Here is a 20,364-nt window from a genome sequence, read left to right as displayed (position 1 = left end):
AACAATGACTAGTTTTAGAAATATTTTGACACGAAAGCTAGTAAATATCATCGACTTTATTTTCTGCAATACTGGGGATTGAACCCAGGGGCACTTTACCACTGAACCATGTACTTGGTCCTATTTTTATACTTGGAGAGAGGGTCTTGCTAATTTGCCAAGACCCTGTCTCAAAATAATAAATAAAAAGTACTAGGAATGCAGCTCAGTGGTAAATTGCTCCTGGGTTCAATCCCCAGTACCAAACTAACAAAGCACACACAAAATAAAACAAAACACAAAAAACCCCTGAACACCCTATCCATTAAAGTACTTATCTGTCTGCTGTATAAGGGCAGGAGAAATTTGACAAGTGAGGATGGAAGACCTAGCTTCACAGCTTACAAACCAGTTAAGGAGTGAAGATGTGCCCTAAAGCGGCAAGAGAACAAGCAAGTCAGCCAGCTCTCAGGCACTTCCCAGCTTTCCTCGCATGCAGGAAGTCATTTTTGGTGACTTCATTCCATGTGAGGAGAAAGACTATAATCTTGTCTCCCCCTCACCCCCACTTTTGGCTAACTAGTAACTTTCTATAAAAATTTAAACACATCAGTTGAATGAAACAACTGGAATTTTCTATAGGTACCTGTGGTAAATCACTATAAACTTCAAAGGCTCCTCTACCATGTCTCAGGGTGGAGGGAGGGAGGAAGGGGACCAGAAAGAGAGAAAACAAGAGTTGCATAGATTTTTAAGGAAGTGTGCTACTCAACAAGAAGATGGAATTGGTCACCCAGTGGTCCAAGCTCTGTTCCACCACCTCCCACTCCAGTAAATTTAGATCAATTACCTCAGTACAATAGGCATAACAGTACTTAACTTGTATGGTAATTATGAGGATGAGATGAGCTAATAGCATAAGAAGAGCATTCAAATGTGAAGGTAACTGTTCTCATTAACGAGTCCCTCTTCTCACTCTATTAATGAGAAAACCAAGGCTCACAGGGTGGAATCATTCCCCAATTCGCTTGCTCCCACTAGCTGTTGGGCTACAAATTAGATCAACCAATACCTGAGCTAGCATTCTTTTAAGCACTTTTAGCATACGGGCTTGCTCCTGAAGAAAATCTCTGCTTCATTTTTTGTCTCCAGAATCCAGTAGGTACTCAATAAAAGGCCTCTGTGAATTATTAACTTTAACATAGATAAAGGAACTTTTATTCATCCTAAGATAAATCTTACAGAAAATAGTTTTTATACATTAGTTTGGAGAACACAGATGAACATCTCAGGGAGTAGGAATGTAAAACTGATCCATATATGAGAGATGGTAATAAATTAAATGATTTTGGGCTGAGGTTGTGGCTCAGTGGTAGAGTGCTTGCCTAGCATGTGGGTTTGATTCTCAGCACTGTATATAAATAAATAAAATAAAGGTCCATCAACAACTAAAAAAAAAATTAAAAAATAAATAATTTTGTATTAGAAATCAGTATTAAAAATTTACACATATGATAAAGCCAACTTGGTAAAAATTAAAAAATGTATTTTTTATGAATATAAAGAGTGATTTTAATTTTTGTCTTTAAGCTTTATTTTCCATGTCTCCAAATGAGCATGGCAATGTATGGTTAGGGGAAAAAAACTCTCAACAAATGGCATGAACATGACAAAAGAAGAGGAGATCTGGCAAAGACATCTGGTTGGGGAGGTGGTTCAGTAGTTAAGCATTTGTCTAGCATATACAAGGTCCTGATATCTAGTACCTCATTAAAAAAAAAAGTTCAGAGATTTGTCAGAGAGAGGAGGAATACATTTAATTTTTATAGTTTAGAAATTTAGGTAGATTTAACATAAGAGGGGCTATTTTAGGGTATCACATTAAGTAGTATTAAAGGAACCCTGATCATGTTGTTTGAGGGACTGAAGGGAAGTGGACAGGACACTCTTGCTGAATAAAGCTCTGAGGTCCTGATGTAGTCTCCCTTTTCTGGTACTGGGGATAGAACCCAGGGGTGCTTTAACACAGAGTCACATCCCCAGCCCTTTTAATTTTTTATTTTGAGGCAGGGTCTTGCTAAGTTGTTTAGGTTAGTCTCAAACTTGCCTTCCTCCTGCCTCAGTCTTCTCATTAACTGGGATTATAGGCATGTGCTACTGATGTATTATTTTTTTTTTTTATGAACCTAGAAATGACTTTTGAAAGAGCTGGTAGGAAAGATAAAAAATTTACTGGAATCTTTTTAAAAAATAGTTGTAGATGGATACAACACCTTTATTTATTTTTATGTGGTGCTGGGGATGGAACCTGGTGCCTCACACATGCTAAGCATGTGCTCTACCCACTGAGCTACAACTGCAGCCCCAGGACCAAGATGATCTTGATGTCCATGATACTAATGAAGTTAGGAAGAAGTTGGAAAGATGATGATATCAAATTTTCTCAATTTTATGTTTCAAATGTTGGAAGGATCTGAAGGGGGACATCTTATAGATACTTGAAATTATTTTGGTCATTGCTACTATTCAGATAAAATTACATATTATTTAAACAAAATAGCCCTTTATATTTGCTACAAATGAATTATCTATTCATAGATAGGCAAATATCAATATAGATTTACAGTTAAGAGAATATCAGGAAAGAGATTACTATTTTAACTTTGCATTTTAATAGGGAACTGCAGATTAAAAATGTAAGCTTGTGAAGTTTTTATGTGTCTAGTTAGCCAAGAGATTTGAAACAGTATGCCAACTGCAACAGGACTTTACACGGAAACCTTCAAAGAAATTTAAAGTTTCATAAATTGATCTGTTCTTAATTTAGTATTATGAATATTTTGAACCATGGAGAAAATAACAATTGGAGAATTATGATCAAGAAAAATGAATAAATGAATCTAGTATCTTATCTGATTTTATCTCTACATTCTCAAAACCCATTTGGTTGGCTAGATAAACTTCATTTATCAAGTACTCCTACTAAAATTCAAAATAGTTATTTCTGAGGACAAGTGTACATCCAAAGGTATCAACTTTTGAGGCAGTTTTTTTTTTTTTTTAAACAAAGGAAGAGATTTTAACTATCACTACTTCTTGTGTGTATTACATAACCATAATCTGGTTTTGCAGTGAATCATATGCACAATAAATATTATAGTTAAATACAATAATTTTAGCAATACACTATTTTTGAATTGAGTACAAACAACTTAAGTCATTCCTTAACATATCATGTATTTGATAATGAGCAATACATTGAGAACAGTAAAGCCCCTCAATAACAACTAAATATAGATAAATAACTAGCAGCTCATCTATCTTCTATCTACTTTATTACTGATAAGGGAGTTATAGGTGGAATTTTATGAGCAGTTATTAAATTTACTGTGCGTGATTTCTAAAAATTTTTATTCATAGGCATCATTTGGAACTTTAAAACAAAATAAAACAGAACTGTGCACTGGATTAGACAAAGGGGAATGAAGGGAAGGGAAAAGTGATGGGAATAGAAAAGACAGTTCATATGAATACATGACCAGTCTGACTCCACATCATGTACAACCATAAGAATGGGAAGTTATACTCCATGTTTATATGATATGTCAAAATACCCTCTACTGTCATGTATACCTGAAAAGAACAAATAAAAAATTAAGAAAACAAAAAACCCTATAGAATTGTGGGCCCTATCCTCAGATATTTGGGTTCATTAGGTCTGGAAGGCACTCTGAGGTCCCAGGTCTTGAGAATCTGAATTCAGAAGCTTATGAAAGGAAGTAGATTCTATATGAATCCACTGTCTCAACAATTGTTCCTACTATGATGGTATGTGTTGACTGGGCTAAGGGGATGCCCAGATAGTAGGTAAAACATTGCAGCAAAGTATGTCTGTGAGGGCCTTTCTGGAATAGATTAGGCTATGAATTGGCTCAGTGAGTAAAGAAGATAATCTCCACCAAGGTGTTTGGCATCATCGAATCTTTGAATAGAACAAAAAGGCAGAGGAAGGGCAAGTTTTCTCTGCTTAGCTGGAACACCATTTTGTCCTGTTCTTGGGACTTTGATGTCCACAATCCTTGGGCCTTTGGATCCTCACAGACTTGAACCACTGGCACTTCTGGTTCTTTGGAGTTAGGGTTTAGACTTCAACTATACCACTTGCTTTCCTTAGCCCCAGACTTACAGATCTCAGCAGTCTCTATAATTCAGCAAACAGATCCATCAAAATAAATAATTTCCTAGATGACTCTATCTGTAAGGCCTGTTGGTACTGTTTCTGTTTAGCCCCCTTATCTGCCACTACCACAAGTGCTCTAATTTTTAGATGAGTTGTCAAACCCTCTCTACTACCCAGTCCATGTATTAGGAGAGGCTGGCCTCACTCTTAGCTTTGAGGGTAGGCTTTGCTTGGTTAAGCCCTAGCACAGTCATTGGTCTTTGAAATCTAAGTGCTTTCTTTAAGTGAATGAGTCAAATTCTCTACTGCTAGGTGAAGACTCTGAAGGCAGTGAGAGAAACCAAGTTCCAGATGATTTCATTCAGCTGTTGGAACAAACAAGTCCACCTACCTTCAGGTTTTTTTCCCTGAGAGGATTTACACTTAATTTCTCAAAAGCCAATTCTGAGTTTTCCTGGTACTTGGAAAACTCCCAGGGGGTTGATCTGTTTTGAAAGTGGCTTAACTACCTTCCAAATTTTCCACACCACTTTGTTATGCCATCCAAAATGCGATTTTTGTTTAGAAAGCATTTGTTTTTAAAAATGTATACACTTATGAGAGGCTTCAAGAGACAGTAGACATTTGACAGATAACTTTCCCAAATAAAGTATGTTTCTCCTAATACCTAGTAAGGTCAGCTATCTATCGAGGGAGTTAGAGAGGAAGGTAAGAATAGAGACTTTAGAGAACGAGGGCAACTCCATATCAAGTGCTATTGAGAGGCACAGGGCAAGACAACACCATAAGTTTGGAGAAAGCCATTGATGAAAAACAAATAAAGAAAAGTAAGAAAGTAAAGCAATCAATTTGTTCCTAATACTTGGCTCATAGATACTTGCTGCCAGGCTAATTTTTCCTTCTTAAATATATCAACAATTCCTACTGCTAAAGAATGAAGACCCACCCATACCTGGCTTTTCCACAACATATTCCATTCTTGAACCTTGCTGAAGTCACACTTGAGAGTTCATGGTTCCCTGTTAAGTACTCTAGCCCCTGAAGTATTAGTTATATGACACTCCTTTTGGAAATATTCCAAAGTCCAGCTGAAATTAATCATTCTTCCTTATAAAAAAGTTTTATATTTATGACCTTTTATAGTTATGTAAAATGTTATCATTGTATAATTTCTGCTTGCTTGCTAGAATCTAAACAATTTTCTTAAAATTAGAATAGTTAATATAGTATCCCTATAATTCTCTTTACATAATGTGTGTTGAATGTCAAATAAATTATAAATAAAAAGCTAAATTCTATGAAAGAAATTGACTTCTTAAAAGGCCTTCAAACTTTTGGAATACAATTTGTAAGTTGTAGAATTTTATAACTTTTTAAGAGATTTAGATGAGCATCTATAGAATGAAGTTCTAAAGATATCATAATTTTAAGTTTTACCATGTATAATCTAAAATAAGTATAAGTGATAAAAGGGTTAATTTAATTTTGAAGTTATATTAGAACTAGCAGTGGTGTTTCATGTAGTGATATTAACTTATTAAAATTCATATACTACTCAAAAGTGGGGTCCCTATTTCCTTTAAACATGCTAATACAATTATATTTTCTTTAATATTAATTTTGCTTCCTCCTTGGAAGGAAACCTGCTTATCTGCAAATTACATTTCAAATCTAATTATTGTGTAAATTTGCAGATGGCTTAATAAAGAAAAACAATCATGTGCTAAATTTAATCTAACTCTTTGGATCTTTTGAAATTTTAGTTATTTGTCACATGTCTATATTTAATACAATTTGAAAGAAAAATATATATTAAAAATTTTATCAATAATTAGAATAGCACAAGGATGGAATAAAACAGATGACTGATTTTCTAGTGGGAAAAGAAAATGTAAGATACAGTACAATTAAAACAGCCCAGATTGAGTCTTCAAAAATAAAGAAGATTGACAGGAAGAAGGAAATTAGGATGAAATGCTTACAGATATTTTCTGAGTCATATGTGTGTGTGTGTGTGTGTATACACACACACACACCTCTCTCTCTATATTTTAAATAACTTAATTTTTTTTTTTTGTAGTTGTAGGTGGAAGGATGCCTTTATTTATTTTTATGTGGTGCTAAGGATCGAACTCAGTGCCTCACCCACACATGCTAGGCAAGTACTCTGCCACTAAGCTACAGCCCCAGTAGGTGAGTCATATATTTATAATAAACACTGACCACTCTCCACTCTACCTGACCATTACTCACTCTTTACCAGGAAGCTATCTTTGAAATTTCTCTGCTAAGGTGGCGATACTTCCTTTGGATTTCCATAACAATTGTTTTATTGTTATATTTAAGCATTATATAATATTTGTGATTATTAATATTATTGTAAAAGCCTTCTTATTGGTCTCTTTGTTTTTGCCCCTCTGTCCAGTGTTTCAACACTGTAACCAAAATGACCTGTGTCAGATTATGTGACTATTCTGGTCAAAATACTCCACTGGCTTCTGAAATCACAAGCAGTTAAGTATAGTAGTATACCTTTTAATGTCTTATATGACATTCTTATCTTCATATCACATTGGCTCTCTTAATGTTTTTTTTCCAAAAGGAATGTCATTTAACTGACTCTAGAGATTGAATATGCTTAGGGGGAACCCCGAATTCTTAAATGTGGCTTCAGTAAGGCTCAAGAAAGAAATGTGTAACTGAGGAGGCCAAGTATTGGTAAGTCTTTATTCTCTAGCAGCAGCAAAATTGTTAGCTGCTACCATACTTCATCAACAAGTCTCTCTAGGGTTCCCTCTGTCTCACTCATATTGGCCTTCTTATTGTTCAAATTTAACATACATGTTCCTATCTCAAGAGGAGAAAAATGTTCTAAGAAGCAGTCCTATCACTTGCCTTGGGTCCTTTTCCCTCTGGTACAATTTTTTTTTAACCCCATTTAATTTTCTCTCCAATGCACTTAGAACTGTCATACTATATACCGATGTGTTTATTTGCCTTTAATATGTCTTTTTCTAAAAGAATGTAAACTCCATGGACTAAATACTTTTTTGTTCAGTGTTATATATTGACTGCCTAGCATAGAGTTTAATGAATAATTGTCAAGTGAAAATAATCTGTGTTAGTGTAGTTCATGCCCCAAATATTTTGAATCCTAAGATCTCTGGAACATATTCTATATTGAACAGTGTTTCTAAATCAAAATGGTAAAGATGGTCAAATCTTGTACTGAAAATACTGAAAAATGAAAGAAAGATAAAATAGATAACCATAAAATTACATCTTGGCACATACCTGTTTGAAATCTGAATCTTTTCCCATCATAACTTGAAGACTGTAAATAACTGGATCACCTTTCATTGGCTGTAAACATTCCCATGTAATTTCACAAATGTGATCATTTAATTTCTCTATTTTGGGGGCTAGAGGGAAGAAATATAAGATATGCTGCTCCGTTTGATTTTTAACTTCACACACCATACTTGCTTTTATAAACATAAACAAACCTATAAAACTTAATAAACTTAAATATCAGTGAATCTTTGATATCTGCAAAGAAGTTAAGAAAATCAATAATCTTTTTTTCTTTTTTGTGGTACTGCAGTTTTAAACCAGGGGTGCTTTACCACTGAACTATACCCCCAGCCCTTTTTATACACTTATTTTGAGGCAGGATCTTGCTAGATTGCTGAGGTTGGCCTTGAACTTGCAATCCTTCTGCCTTAGCCTCCTGAGTTGCTGGGATTATAGGCATGCACCACCAAACTTGGCTATAAATCAACAATATTCTTAAGGCCAAGAGACACTAAACTGGATGAGGGAACAGAATAATGTTCTCAGTGAAACTCATCAACATTATTAGAAAGACTATTCAAGAAGAGTCCCACAAATTCTAGATCTGCTTAACAAATGAGCCATTCAAGCTCTTGATCCAGGATATTATCCTAGAAGTCTTTGTAATGAGTCCTTGGAGTTCAAAGATCTTAAGCATTTTGGTTAAATGCACAAAGTGCAATCCTTACAAGGCTCATTTAAAAAAAGTACTTCATGTTTGTGTATAAATATGATTGAAAAATCCAAGTTAAGCAAGTAAAAATTTGTTTTACTTAGCAGAAGACTTGGCTCTCCCCCTGAATGAATCTGAATGAATAAAAAAAAATGATTTAAAACATAAACAATCAGATTTTATGCTTTTTTTCCTTTAAGTAACAATAGCAGAAACAGCAAATGATCTGATTAGAAAAGTAGCCTATCTATTCAATTTTGCATTTTTAATTGTTAAAATGACCACTGACAAACCCAATACTTGTCTGAGTATTAACATGCCAGATAAAATAGCTTTTATTACTTAAGGAAACTCCCAGTAGGTAGGCTTGTCTGTGTTGGACATATATTCAGTACTAAGTTTTAATGAAAGTAAACAAAACACTTTATTAAAATGTAAAATTGATTTATTATTAAAGAAAAGAACTGCAATATGTATAACTTACCTTTCAAGGCAGCTGGGACAGATTTTGGAGTAGTGAAAATATATTCTTGGGAGAAGGGGCCTTCCCCAGCTTCATTACAAGCTTGAATACAAAATTTATACGATGTTGACTCATTAAGTCTTTGTACTTTATATGTATGACATGGTCCTCTGTACAAGGATACAAACCTAAAATAGAAATAACTCTGTATTAAATAAACCTTAGACTATTTATAAAAAATGTTTTCAAAATTACTAAATAACAAAAATTTCAAAATTACAAAATTACATATATTATATCTTTTTGTTTTTTATCATTAGATGATGAAAATCACAGATGTGATAAGATTCCCAATTCGACTTGGTATCCTGAAAATCTTACTGAATTTCTTGTCCAACTATTCTTTTTTTTGGTACTGGGGATTGAATCCAGGGGTGCTTAACCGCTGAGCCACATTCCCAGCCATCCCCCCCCCCCGCCCCCACCCCCTGCCTCTGTTCCCCTGCTTTTTTTTAAAGGATTAAAAAAAATTTTTTTGGGGGTAATTGTAGATGGACAGAATGCCTTTATTTTATTTGTTCATTTTTATGTGGTGCTAAGGATTGAACCCAGTGCCCCACACATGCAAGCACTCCTGTCACTGAGCCTGAGCCCTTTTTATTTTGTATTTTCAGACGGGGTCTTGCTAAGTTACTCGGGGCCTCCCTAAATTGATGAGGGTGGCCTGAATTTGTGATCCTCCTGCCTTAGCCTCCTGAGTAGCTGGGATTACCAGCATGTACCACCGTGCCCAGTGGTGTTCAACCATTCTAAGTTGGGTTTTCCTTAGGTTTCTGGTAACCATGGCTTTGCTTCTGATTGTAGTCTTCTAATATATATTTACACAGTAGGTTTCTATTTTTGTATTTCTTGCCTTTAACTGGGAAACAGAACTCTTAATTTCTAGGCAAAATTTTAGCCAATGCACGTTTTCTGGAAATTTACAACAGTATTGAGAAAATATGAAATTTCAAATAAATTATACACTTGAACTGTGTGATGGAAGTTTAATATTATATATTCTAATATTTTATCTATAAGCTAGCTAAGTGTTTCCCAGTATTTTTGATTGGCTATTTGTAAATTTTTTTTGGAACAAATAATGAATGCTCTTATAGTGCTAACAGTATGAACTGTAGTCAAGTTTAAAAAATGAAGAAATATTTAATGACCTGAAGTAACAGTATTTCCAAGAAACAATTATTAGATAAGCCTTGCTTTTTTTTTTTTTTTTTAAAGAGCATTGGCATTTTTTCTTCTTGTTTAATGTGGAACTTAGAATGTCTAGTTTCATGACTGGACATTCATCTTGCCAAATCAACAAATTACCTACACTGCCATACTGCCAGCTTTTAAACCACAGTTTACATATGCTTCATTTTTCTATCTTTGTCTAAATTTAGAAATTTTAGCACTTTGCTTTTAGAGCAAAATGTAAGTGTTTGCTTTTTTTCTTTTGTAGTACTTAAACCAGTAAGATTAAAGTTAATAACCTTTTAAAAAAATGAAAAATTTCAGATAAAATGCTTCGGATAAACTGGGCATGGTGGCGCATGCCTGTAATCCCAGTGGCTTCAGAGGTTGAAGCAGGAGGACTGCAAGTTCAAAGCCAGCCTCAGCAATTCAGTGAGGCTCTAAGCAACTTAGTGAGACCCTGTCTCTAAATAAAATATATTTAAAAAGAGCTGGGGATGTAGCTCAATGATAGAGAATCCCTGGGTTCAATCCTCAGTACCAAAAAGAGACAAAATTCTAATAAATTAGAATAAAAAGTAAAAAACCAAAATTTAAAAGTCTTAAAATATTATAATAGCTGTGGAGGTATATGACATTATTTGTATGGGATTAAACATGAATAAACAGCCCTAAATAGGCATTTGAATAGTTAACATTACAAATATTTTCAAAAACACTGTAACTGAAATGCAGGGTTTGGCTGGGCAGTATATATGGAATGGTATACAGAAATAGTGAAATTAAGCCCTGCAGAAAATAAACACTTTAGAATTATTTTGTAGCCAAGATTACATTTTATGAAGAGAGTAAATGGGTTGGAGAAGAGATCCAAAGAATAGCCCACTTAATTTTTTCCTTTAGCATTCCACTCAAATTGTAAACAGTGTCTTTTGATATTCTGAACCCAGTACACTTAAAGATCATTTCTCATGATAACTGCAACTATTTTTGCAAACTTATTTTACTTCTATAATTTATAAAATTTATATATACTTAAAACCTATTAAAACTATATAAAAAAGCAAGTAAACAACCTACCTTCCATTCTTATCCTCCATCTGAAGGTGATACTGGATAGAATCTGTTGACAGTGTCTTTGGGGTACCATCTCCCCATTTCAGCTTAAGGTTCTGGTGGTTAAAGGCAACACATTCCAGACGAGGTGGGTCAGGAGGGAGGGGCTTAGTTTTTAATTTTATCATATGGCTGAAAGGACCAGCTCCGAGGCTATTCAAGGCTTGAATTCGTATTCTAAGTTCCACATTAAAAGAAAAAAAAATTTAGTTTATGATCATTTTAGTTAAAGTGTTTCTCTGGTCTAGGAAAAATTAACATCTTTTAGAGTATACCTAAAAAAAAAAAAAAATAGAGTATACCTGTATGTTGTATCTGGTTGCAAATTGTCTATTACATAGCTTGTAATCTTTCCCACTGTTAAGGGCTGTTTATCTCCAAAGTCTATGCTGTAGGCAAGGATTTCTGAACCATGGTCACAAGGCTTTTCCCAGCTTATTGCAAGGGATGTAGAAGGTGAATAATTGAGATTTTCTATGTCATCATCACTTATTTCTTGAAGACAAGTCACAATGGCAGGAACTGATGGTGGAGTCACACAGGCTACTACTTCACTGAAAGGGCCTGCACCCACAACACTCAGAGCCTACAAAGTAACAAAGCCTCCAAGTTAATAAAGACACAACCATGAAAATGCTCATAACAGAGAGAACTCTGGACAGAGTACATGACAAAGGAACCAATCACCTTTACCTGGACTCTGCAATAATAGGTAGTTGCTGGTGAAAGTCCCTTTAATTCATAACTGAGGCCAGGCCCACAATAACACATCTGCATACTTCCTTCAACTCCTCCCCACTCCAATCGATACTCGGTGACATCAGTTCCATTACTCAAAGGAATCTTTAAGAAAAAGTATAAAGTTCTTAGTCTTTGTATTGACTAAATAGCTTTTGGGCAAATATGTTCTTTTATTATGTATATTAAAAACTCGATTATTTTTCAACTTTTTTATGCTTAAAAAAAACTTTGTTCTAATTAATTATATATGACAATAGCATTTTAAAAAAATATTTTTAGTTGTAGATGGACACAATCCCTTTATTTAATTTATTTTTATATGTGGTGCTAAGGATTAAACCTAGTGCCTCACACATTATAGGCAAGCACTCTACCACTGAGCCACAACCCCAGCCCAGTAGAATGCATTTTGACTCATCATACATAAATGGAGTATAACTTCTCATTTTTCTGGTTGTACATGATGTACAGTTACACTGGTCATGTAATCGAACATGTACATAGTAGAATAAATCGAACATTATTATCCTATCATTTATTTTTTGATTTCTTTAAAACGTTTAAATACAATCAAACTTTTTAAAATGTTTTATTTTTTTATAGTTGTAGTTGGACACAATACCTTTACTTTATTTATTTATTTACATATGGTGCTGAGGATAGAACCCAGGGCCTAGCATGTGTGAGGTGAGTGCTTTACCGAAGCCATAACCCCAGCCCCTCAAAAATACAACTTTTGAATTAGAGGTAGAAATATGACCAGGAGTCACTTCAGAAAGAATATTTTAAGGTAAATATATTTTGAATAATTCTATTAGGTAATATAAAATGTTAAACCATACAAGAACATTTTCCTTGTTAAATTTCAAAGGAAACTGAAAATATGATTATCATTACTGATTAATCCTGTGTACAATAAATACACCAGGGATAACAAACACAAGAGAAATAGTATTATAGTAATTCCTTATGAATGTTTGTTCTGAACATTAAGTTCACTATTGGCTGAACTAGGAATTCAGCACTTAGACAAAGCCTTTGATAAAAACATAAAGCACATCATGAACAAGAACTTGAAATGAAGATATACCTTACTCAAATGTTTCAAAGAGGAAACAAAATTCACTTTGTACCATATAAATTTAACCAGGACTTACTCGAAGTGTAATAATTTAGGAGGCAAAAAAGAAAAGTATCTATTCTTTTATATAAACTATTAATTCCAGTCACTTAAGAAAGTAAACATACGCCAATAGAAATTACAATACCTCCCAATTCACTTGTGCACAAGTTGCAGATCTGCATGTCACTTGTGGGGGTTTGCATTGATCCGGTGGCCCAGGGGCTGTAGTAATATCACATTTTTCTGAAAATGGTCCAAACTAGAAAAACAACATAACCAGGATTTTCATTTTTCGCCCTTTATAAATAAAGTCTACTGATTGCACAGAATTCCATATTTAAGGATTCATTAATAATTAAGTTCATCTTCCCTATCTTTCAAGATTACTTTGGTCAGAAAATCTATAAGTAATCACAGAAAAGAAAAAGGTTTAATAATTATGAAGTAAATGAGTGGGGAATTTTACAGTTTCATTTACCATGCTTTCTTCTCCTGCACTTTATTCCTTTCATAATTTTTTTTTCTTTATTTTATTATTTTTTATGTGGTGCTGAGGCAAGTGCCTTACTACTGAGCCACAACCCCAATCCCTCATGAATTGTTTTGTGTAAGAAGCACAAGGCATTAGGGAATTCAGTAGGTGAAGTAAGAAGGAATTATGTGCCGGGTGCAGGGGCGCATGCATGTTATCCCAATGGCTTGGGAGGCTGAGGCAGGAGGATCATAAGTTCAAGGCCAGTCTCAGCAAAAGCGAGGCACTACGCAACTCAGTGAGACTCTGTCTCTAAAAAGGGCTGGGGATACAGCTCAGTGGTTAAATGCCCCTGAGTTTCAGTCCCCGGTAGTGCTCCACAAAAACAAAACAAAACAAAACAAAACAAAAAAAAAAAAAAAAAAAAAAAAAGGAAGGAATTATGTAAAGGCTGAAGAAATGGATACCAATTAAAGGCATGGGGGATGGCAAGCATAAATTACACCTTAAAATGTGGAATAGCTCTAGATGGGTCAAAAATGTATATTCTTTGGAAATACAGAAAACAAATATTTAAGGTCATTTTGACAAGCTATCTCAGACCTGAAAACATAAATTAAGATATTAGTATTAAACATGCTATCACATGATGCCCTTCCTGTAGAATAGAATGACATTAAGGATTGCTCACAAAAGCCTATAAATTTGCCATAAAAGAAATTTAACAGATATAAATACAGAACTTAGCTGGAGATAGGATATGAAATGTAGAACAGCCACTAAAATCTGAAATTGGGAAAAAGAGACTTGTCATTAAGTTTTAATTATTGAATAGTTCACGAAAACCAAGTGTCACTCAAATAAAGTAAGAAATTATTGCTTTGTCCTTAGGGAAACTACCTTAACGAAGAGAGATAAGAGGTGCCATACTTTTTTTTTTTTTTTTTTACAAGAACACAAATCCATCTTTATTTTCCATTAGTTTAAACCCTTGAGGGGTACAGCATCACACGGATTCTGTGTCCAATGGCCTTAGCAGGAAGGTTGCTTCGGAATTTGGCCCGAACCATGCCACTATTTCCATGGGCACGTGTTACCTTTCCCCAGATTACTCTGGTTTTGTTTGGTTTGCCACCAGGAGTCACTGTGTTGTTTTTAGCTTTGTACACATAAGCACATCTTTTGCCCAAATAGAACTCGGTTTCATCTCTGGCATAAATACCTTCAATTTTTAGAAGAGCTGTGTTCTCCCTTTGGTTCCGGAAACCCCATTTATAGCCAGCAAAAATGGCTTTGCACCTCAACCTTCCAGACATATCTGCCTTTTAGAAGTCCTGTTCCCAGCAGGCTTCCACAGGCTCCAAGATGGCGGAAAAAGGAAGGCCCCAAGGACATTTTACCACAGGGTTACATCCCCAGTCCTTTTTATTTACTTTGAGACAGGGTCTCACCAAGTTTCTTAGAGCCTTGCTACTTTGCTGAGGCTGGCCTTGAACTTGTGATCCTCCTATCTCAGCCTCCCACGTTGCTGGGATTACAGGTGTGCACCACTGTGCCTGGTAAGAAGTGTTATACTTGATTGGAAAGAACTTTGGTTCTGGAGTCTGACAAGCCTGAGTTTGTGGCTCACTCTATCTTTATTAGTGTATGTGATTATGATTATGGGTAAGGCACTTCTGAGTTGCCACTTTTTTCCATTTTATAAAACTTTATAGACACATAGGTAATATTTTAAAAATAACTCATACAAAACTAGAAATGCTTAAAATATAAGACCCCATCCTTAGGCAAAATATAAATTACAACTGTTTTCAATGGGAAATAAATGCTGTGTACAATCAACCTACAGATTTAAGTAAATCTTATTGGCATTGCCTAAAAGATAAACTTTAGCACCACCAAAGTCCCAAGTATCACAAATTCTTTTTTAAAAACAAAACAAAACAAAAACCCCCTTTATTTATTATTATTATTATTTATGTGGTGCTGAGGATTGAACCCTGTGCCTCATATGTGCTAGTCAAGTACTCTACCACTGAGCCCTAGCCCCAGCCCCTCAAGTGTCACAAATTCTTTAAAAATTTTTTAGTTATACATGGATACAGTATCTTTGTTTATTTTTATGTGGTGCTGAAGATCAAATCCAGTGCCTCACCTGTGCGAGGCAAGTACTCTGCCACTGAGCCACAACTTCAGTCCCCAAGTGTCACAAATTCTAAGTGAAGTTTGAAAATAATGATTCCCTAACACATTATAGGACATACTAACTTTTTCTTGTTATCAATATAATATTATTAATAATTATAAAATCTGGAGTCACGTGTTAAAATTGCCAAATAATGAGTGGGTTTATACATGATAAAATGAAACACTCTTATAATTAGGATTCAGTAAGCATGCTCTTCTCACCCCCATTTTGTTAGCTGCACGCAGTCTGAAGCTGTACATCTTTCCAGGAAGAAGGCCGCTCACTGTACATTCCAATTCAGAGCCTTGGTATACTTCTCTGGGTTCATCTTTTTCTGGAGGAGACATTTCTATACCATAACAGGAAATAGGTGATCCACCATCAGCTAGAGGGGGTCCTAAGTGTGGGAAGATTTATGTGATTTAACAAGATGAACATGTTCAGTTCTAATAATTAAAATTTATTACTAAAATGAAAATTACCCCATCGTAACTGTATTTCTTTTGCTTTGGGTCTACCCTGTAATCTGGGAGGGAGGCATGGGCCAGGAGGTACAGCTGGAGTTTGCACAAGTAAAGATTCAGAGACCTGCCAAAACAAAAGCAAAAACAAAACAAACAAAAAAATGCTACAAACCAAATAACCAGAGTGCTTTTGGTAAAGGAAAAGAATAAAACATAAAGACTATACCAATTACTTGAAATTACACTTGATTATCAACTAAAAAGGACTAAAGTTCTGCATAAAATAAAAATCTAATGACTAAAATCACTAAAACAAAATTTTTATATACAAACAAAGACATGTATCATGTGACTATGATACATAAAGAAGTTAGTGGAAAAAGAACCCCCAATAAACCTTTCCTTTCTTTGTATAGTTAAAAAAACAGTTGGGTGTGATGGTACATGATATAATTCCAGTTACTCTGGAGACTGAAGTAAGAGAGTCTCAAGTTTGAGGCCAGTGTTAGCAGGACCCTGACTCAAAATAAAAAATAAAAAGGGTTGGAGATGCAACATAGTGGCACAGCACTTGCCTACTATGTTTGATGCGCTGGGTTTAATCCCTAGTACTACAAACAAAAACAAACATACAAAACCAACAAGATAAATCTACCCCCTAAAACAAAACAAAATTCAACATGATATAATTAATAATATAATAGTTTTTATTCTGTCGGGAGGTTGAGACAGGGGGATCTCGAGTTCAAAGCCAGCATCAGCAAAAGTGAGGTGCTAAGCAACTCAGTAATACCCTGTCTCTAAATAAAATACAAAAAATGTCTGGGGGACAAGTGTTCCTGAGTTAAATCCATAGTACTAAAAAAAAAAAAAAAAAAAAAAAAAAAAAAAAGTTTTTATTCTGTCCAAAGGGATTCACAAAATCTCTTCTGAGAAGGGATGTTTTAACATTCTTTAAATGCTGCCTGTCTTATTTTCAAAAGGTTTAGACTCTTTTAGCTACTATATTTTATACCTAATATTAGCTTACTTATTAAAAGAAAGCGAAATTTTCCTTCTTTATTTCCTCCTAAAAATACTTACAAAATCAGGTAAAATGTATCTAGTTATCTGGCACCTTTCTAGGTATTTGGTATTGCATTTAGTTTCTACGCCATATGTATTTTTAAAAGTCTTAGTTTTAAAAAGACTGATATAAATTCAATGCCACATTCCTTACTTCTACCATATTAAAGTTTACACTTAACATTATTTTTAAATACAAAATATTTGATCATCACTTTATTAAAAAAGTTATCCTTACAATAAGAATGCTAGAATACTATATTAGCATAACAGGATTTACCGTGTATATGTTTTTGTAAACCTAAGAAGATTTTCTTTTTCTTTCTTTTTTACCTTTGCAGAGCTGGGGATTGAACCCAGGGTCACAAGCATGCCACGCAAGTGCTCTGCCATTGAGTTACACCTCCAGCACCAGGAAGATTTTCTTACTGGATAAAATGAAGCAACTGGATCACAAGACTATTGGGCAGGACTTCCACTCAATTTCACAATACTCACATTTAATTTCTTTAGTCTTTTTTTTTTTTTGTGGGGGGTGGGGTGGGTGGAGTGGTACTGGGAATTGAATCCAGGGGTGCTCTACCACAGAGCTACATTCCCAGATCTTTTCATTTTTTTTATTTTGAGACAAGATCTTGCTAAATTTCATAGGCTGGCCTTGAAATTAAGATCCTTTTGCCTCAATCTCTGGAGTTCCTGGAATCATAGGCATATGCCACTGCACCCCTGCTTACAATATTCACATTTTCAACAAAATGATTATAATTCATTTTTTTTAGAAGAGCACTTTATGTTAAATTCCATTTGAAAAATAATAATTATAAATGCTCCAAGAAATCATTTTTGGGTAAATTCATTTAAAAACTCATAATCTTATATAAAAATTTACCCTTCCAGAATATTATAAATTTCTAATATATAATCAATGTACATTTAAATCCACTTTGGTTATTGAGTCTCTAATAATAGAATGGTCAACTTTTCTGAAGGAAGAAAACGTTTTAACATTTAATAATAACAACATTAAATGATACTTTATAGTTTCCCCTGACACACATAGTTTACAGGGCTGTAAATCAGTGTACAATTATTTTATTTCTATTTCTGCTTGGTATGGTTACTGAGCAATCATCCTAAAATTTAGCTTTACAAAATTTCCTTTAGTGTTTGCATAGCTAAACACCAGAGAGACAGTACATAAGCATTACCGCACTCTGTCCTCCATCACTAATGCAGTAAACTCGTAAACGATAGTAACAGCCTGGATTCAGTCGATCACAAAGATGTTCTCTTGTAGCACCACTGTATATCATATCCCATTTGTTTCCTGTAAGAAGAAAAATTGTGTTCACACACCTACAAGGTAATGTTTAACATTTTGTTATCATGGATATGGCAGGTATCCTAGTTTCACTAAATAAGTGTTTATGTAATTTGACAGAAGCAACTTAAGCTCGTTACAAATTTCCTGGAAATGATCTAATTGTCTTTATGTGTGCAGCTTCCTAGACAAATACGTGTAGCTTTGTTGAAGTGAAATATCTCTGTAACTCTGTACAGACTTGACTTAGATTGATAATTTGCTTTTAATTGAACATTTTAAATGTGTTTACTGGTCCAGTAATAACATTATAACAAAGCTTAGAAAGAATCAATATCATAGGAAGTTTAGTCTTAATTAAAATATATTCTCATTTTGGGCAGGAAATAGATCATTTCATAGAAGTAAAAACTGCTAAGTGTGTGATTCAAGAAAACTAAAAAAATGTGAGTTAAATTTTAGAAGAAAAATTTTCTCTGGTACATATGGTTGTAAATTTAAGTGAACTACCTTTAGAAGATGTCATAGTATCTAATGACTTAGTCTGGGTATTCTGGGACTGAGCAATGTAAACAAATGAAGAAAAAATGTAAGAAAATGTAAACATAATAATATAGGTAATACAGCAGTCTCACATTTGATTTACTGTATTTCTGGAGATCACAATTTGAAGTGGGTTAATTAACATACAAAATCCTAACTGCTATCAACAAGCAACAAACAATCAAGGACAGTCCACAGTGATGCAAGTATCTTTTCAAGGTACAAATGAAAAGCAGAGAAAAGATATAAAATGTAAAATCATTAGAATAAATCTATCAATTTTTAACAGCTATTCTTACCGTTAGAACCTTCTGCCATCTCCACTACATACTTATTGATGGGTGCCCCTCCATTGTCTTTTGGTGGATCTATCCAAAGAAATAAGTGGTGTCAGGCAAAGTTCATACAATGTAAAAATGATAGAAAATCCTAATAAACAGAATACCAAACTCAGATTGTTTAAAAAGAAAAAAAAATCACAGCAATTATTAATACCTATACCTTATTACTGCATGCTATTGTCTCCTGCTTTTCAGTTAATTTACCATATTTTCCCCATGACTATAAATATGGTTCCCTCTAAGAATTTTAATATACTATTTATTTATTTTGTGGTACTAGAGATTAAGTGAAGGGGCACTTTGACCCAAGAGACATCCTCAGCCCGTTTTATTTTTTGAGACAGGGTCTTGCTAAGTTGCCCAGGCTGGACTTGAATTTGTGATCCTCCTGTTTTAGCTTCCCAAGTTGCTGGTATGATAAGTATGCACCACCACACCCAGCTCTAAAAACAATTTTTAATGACAACACAATATTCCATTCACCTTTCATTCTATGGTGGTTTGAAATATGAGGATATTTTATAATTACCACTGAAGTCTTTTTTATTGGTCTGAATTCTTTGGCCAGAGATGAAGTTTCTATATCTTTGCTTTCCCCTTTAACTAATATATAAGAGGATGTTCAAGAAATGTCTGTTTTAAACGAATAAGTGCTTTTTATTTCTCCTGACAGGCATTATGACCCAAGTTAACTTTGTCTGCAAATTCAGTCATTTTTCATCTCACAGTGTTACCTTGCCCATAATCTGATCCCCAGTTCCTCTTTTATCAAAATTGAGTGTACAAAAAAGCTTTTCACAAAAAAGATGCTCAATGACTGACTCACATTTCTTACTGCTAATTTGGGCTAACAAGTTTACTGGAGTATCTTTTTTTCCCCTATAATCACAAAGCCTTACTGAAAAACTGACACCAAAACGGGAGATCACTGTTGCATACTATAAAAAACCAAACATATTACATTGACTTGGTAGATTATAACAGAATTACTGAACTTATGATTAGACTGTGAGAAAATAAATTCAGGAAGTTGTGTAGATTTATAAATTGTTGTTTTCTTCTATTATTATTCTTGTTATTGTTAGTATTTGCAGTGCTGGGGATCAACAACAGGACCATGTGAATGACA

General features: G+C 34.3%; 2 protein-coding genes across 5 annotated transcripts in view; both read right to left on the bottom strand.

Annotated features, from left to right (window-relative positions):
• Positions 1-20,364, bottom strand: part of Fndc3a (fibronectin type III domain containing 3A) — a 158,540-nt gene that overhangs the window by 2,607 nt on the left and 135,569 nt on the right. For all 4 annotated transcript variants that reach the window (XM_040281536.2, XM_013360742.4, XM_040281535.2 and 1 more), the window contains 10 exons: positions 19,194-19,262; positions 18,239-18,357; positions 15,984-16,089; positions 15,723-15,898; positions 12,987-13,100; positions 11,671-11,820; positions 11,280-11,563; positions 10,942-11,154; positions 8,650-8,816; positions 7,454-7,581 (listed from right to left, as the gene is read on the bottom strand). In XM_040281536.2, coding sequence (XP_040137470.2) covers positions 7,454-7,581; positions 8,650-8,816; positions 10,942-11,154; positions 11,280-11,563; positions 11,671-11,820; positions 12,987-13,100; positions 15,723-15,898; positions 15,984-16,089; positions 18,239-18,357; positions 19,194-19,262 — 1,526 coding nt within the window. The remainder of the gene's footprint in view (positions 1-7,453; positions 7,582-8,649; positions 8,817-10,941; positions 11,155-11,279; positions 11,564-11,670; positions 11,821-12,986; positions 13,101-15,722; positions 15,899-15,983; positions 16,090-18,238; positions 18,358-19,193; positions 19,263-20,364) is intronic.
• LOC101977298 (large ribosomal subunit protein eL33) lies at positions 13,080-15,699 on the bottom strand. Its single transcript, XM_078016019.1, has one exon. The coding sequence runs from the start codon at positions 14,627-14,629 to the stop codon at positions 14,297-14,299; it is 333 nt and encodes a 110-aa protein (XP_077872145.1). The 5' UTR covers positions 14,630-15,699; the 3' UTR covers positions 13,080-14,296.

The sequence above is a fragment of the Ictidomys tridecemlineatus genome, chromosome 6, assembly GCF_052094955.1.
Source record: "Ictidomys tridecemlineatus isolate mIctTri1 chromosome 6, mIctTri1.hap1, whole genome shotgun sequence".
Lineage (NCBI taxonomy): Eukaryota > Metazoa > Chordata > Mammalia > Rodentia > Sciuridae > Ictidomys > Ictidomys tridecemlineatus.
Note: the sequence above shows the minus strand (reverse complement) of the source record. Positions and strands in the feature narration are given on the sequence as shown.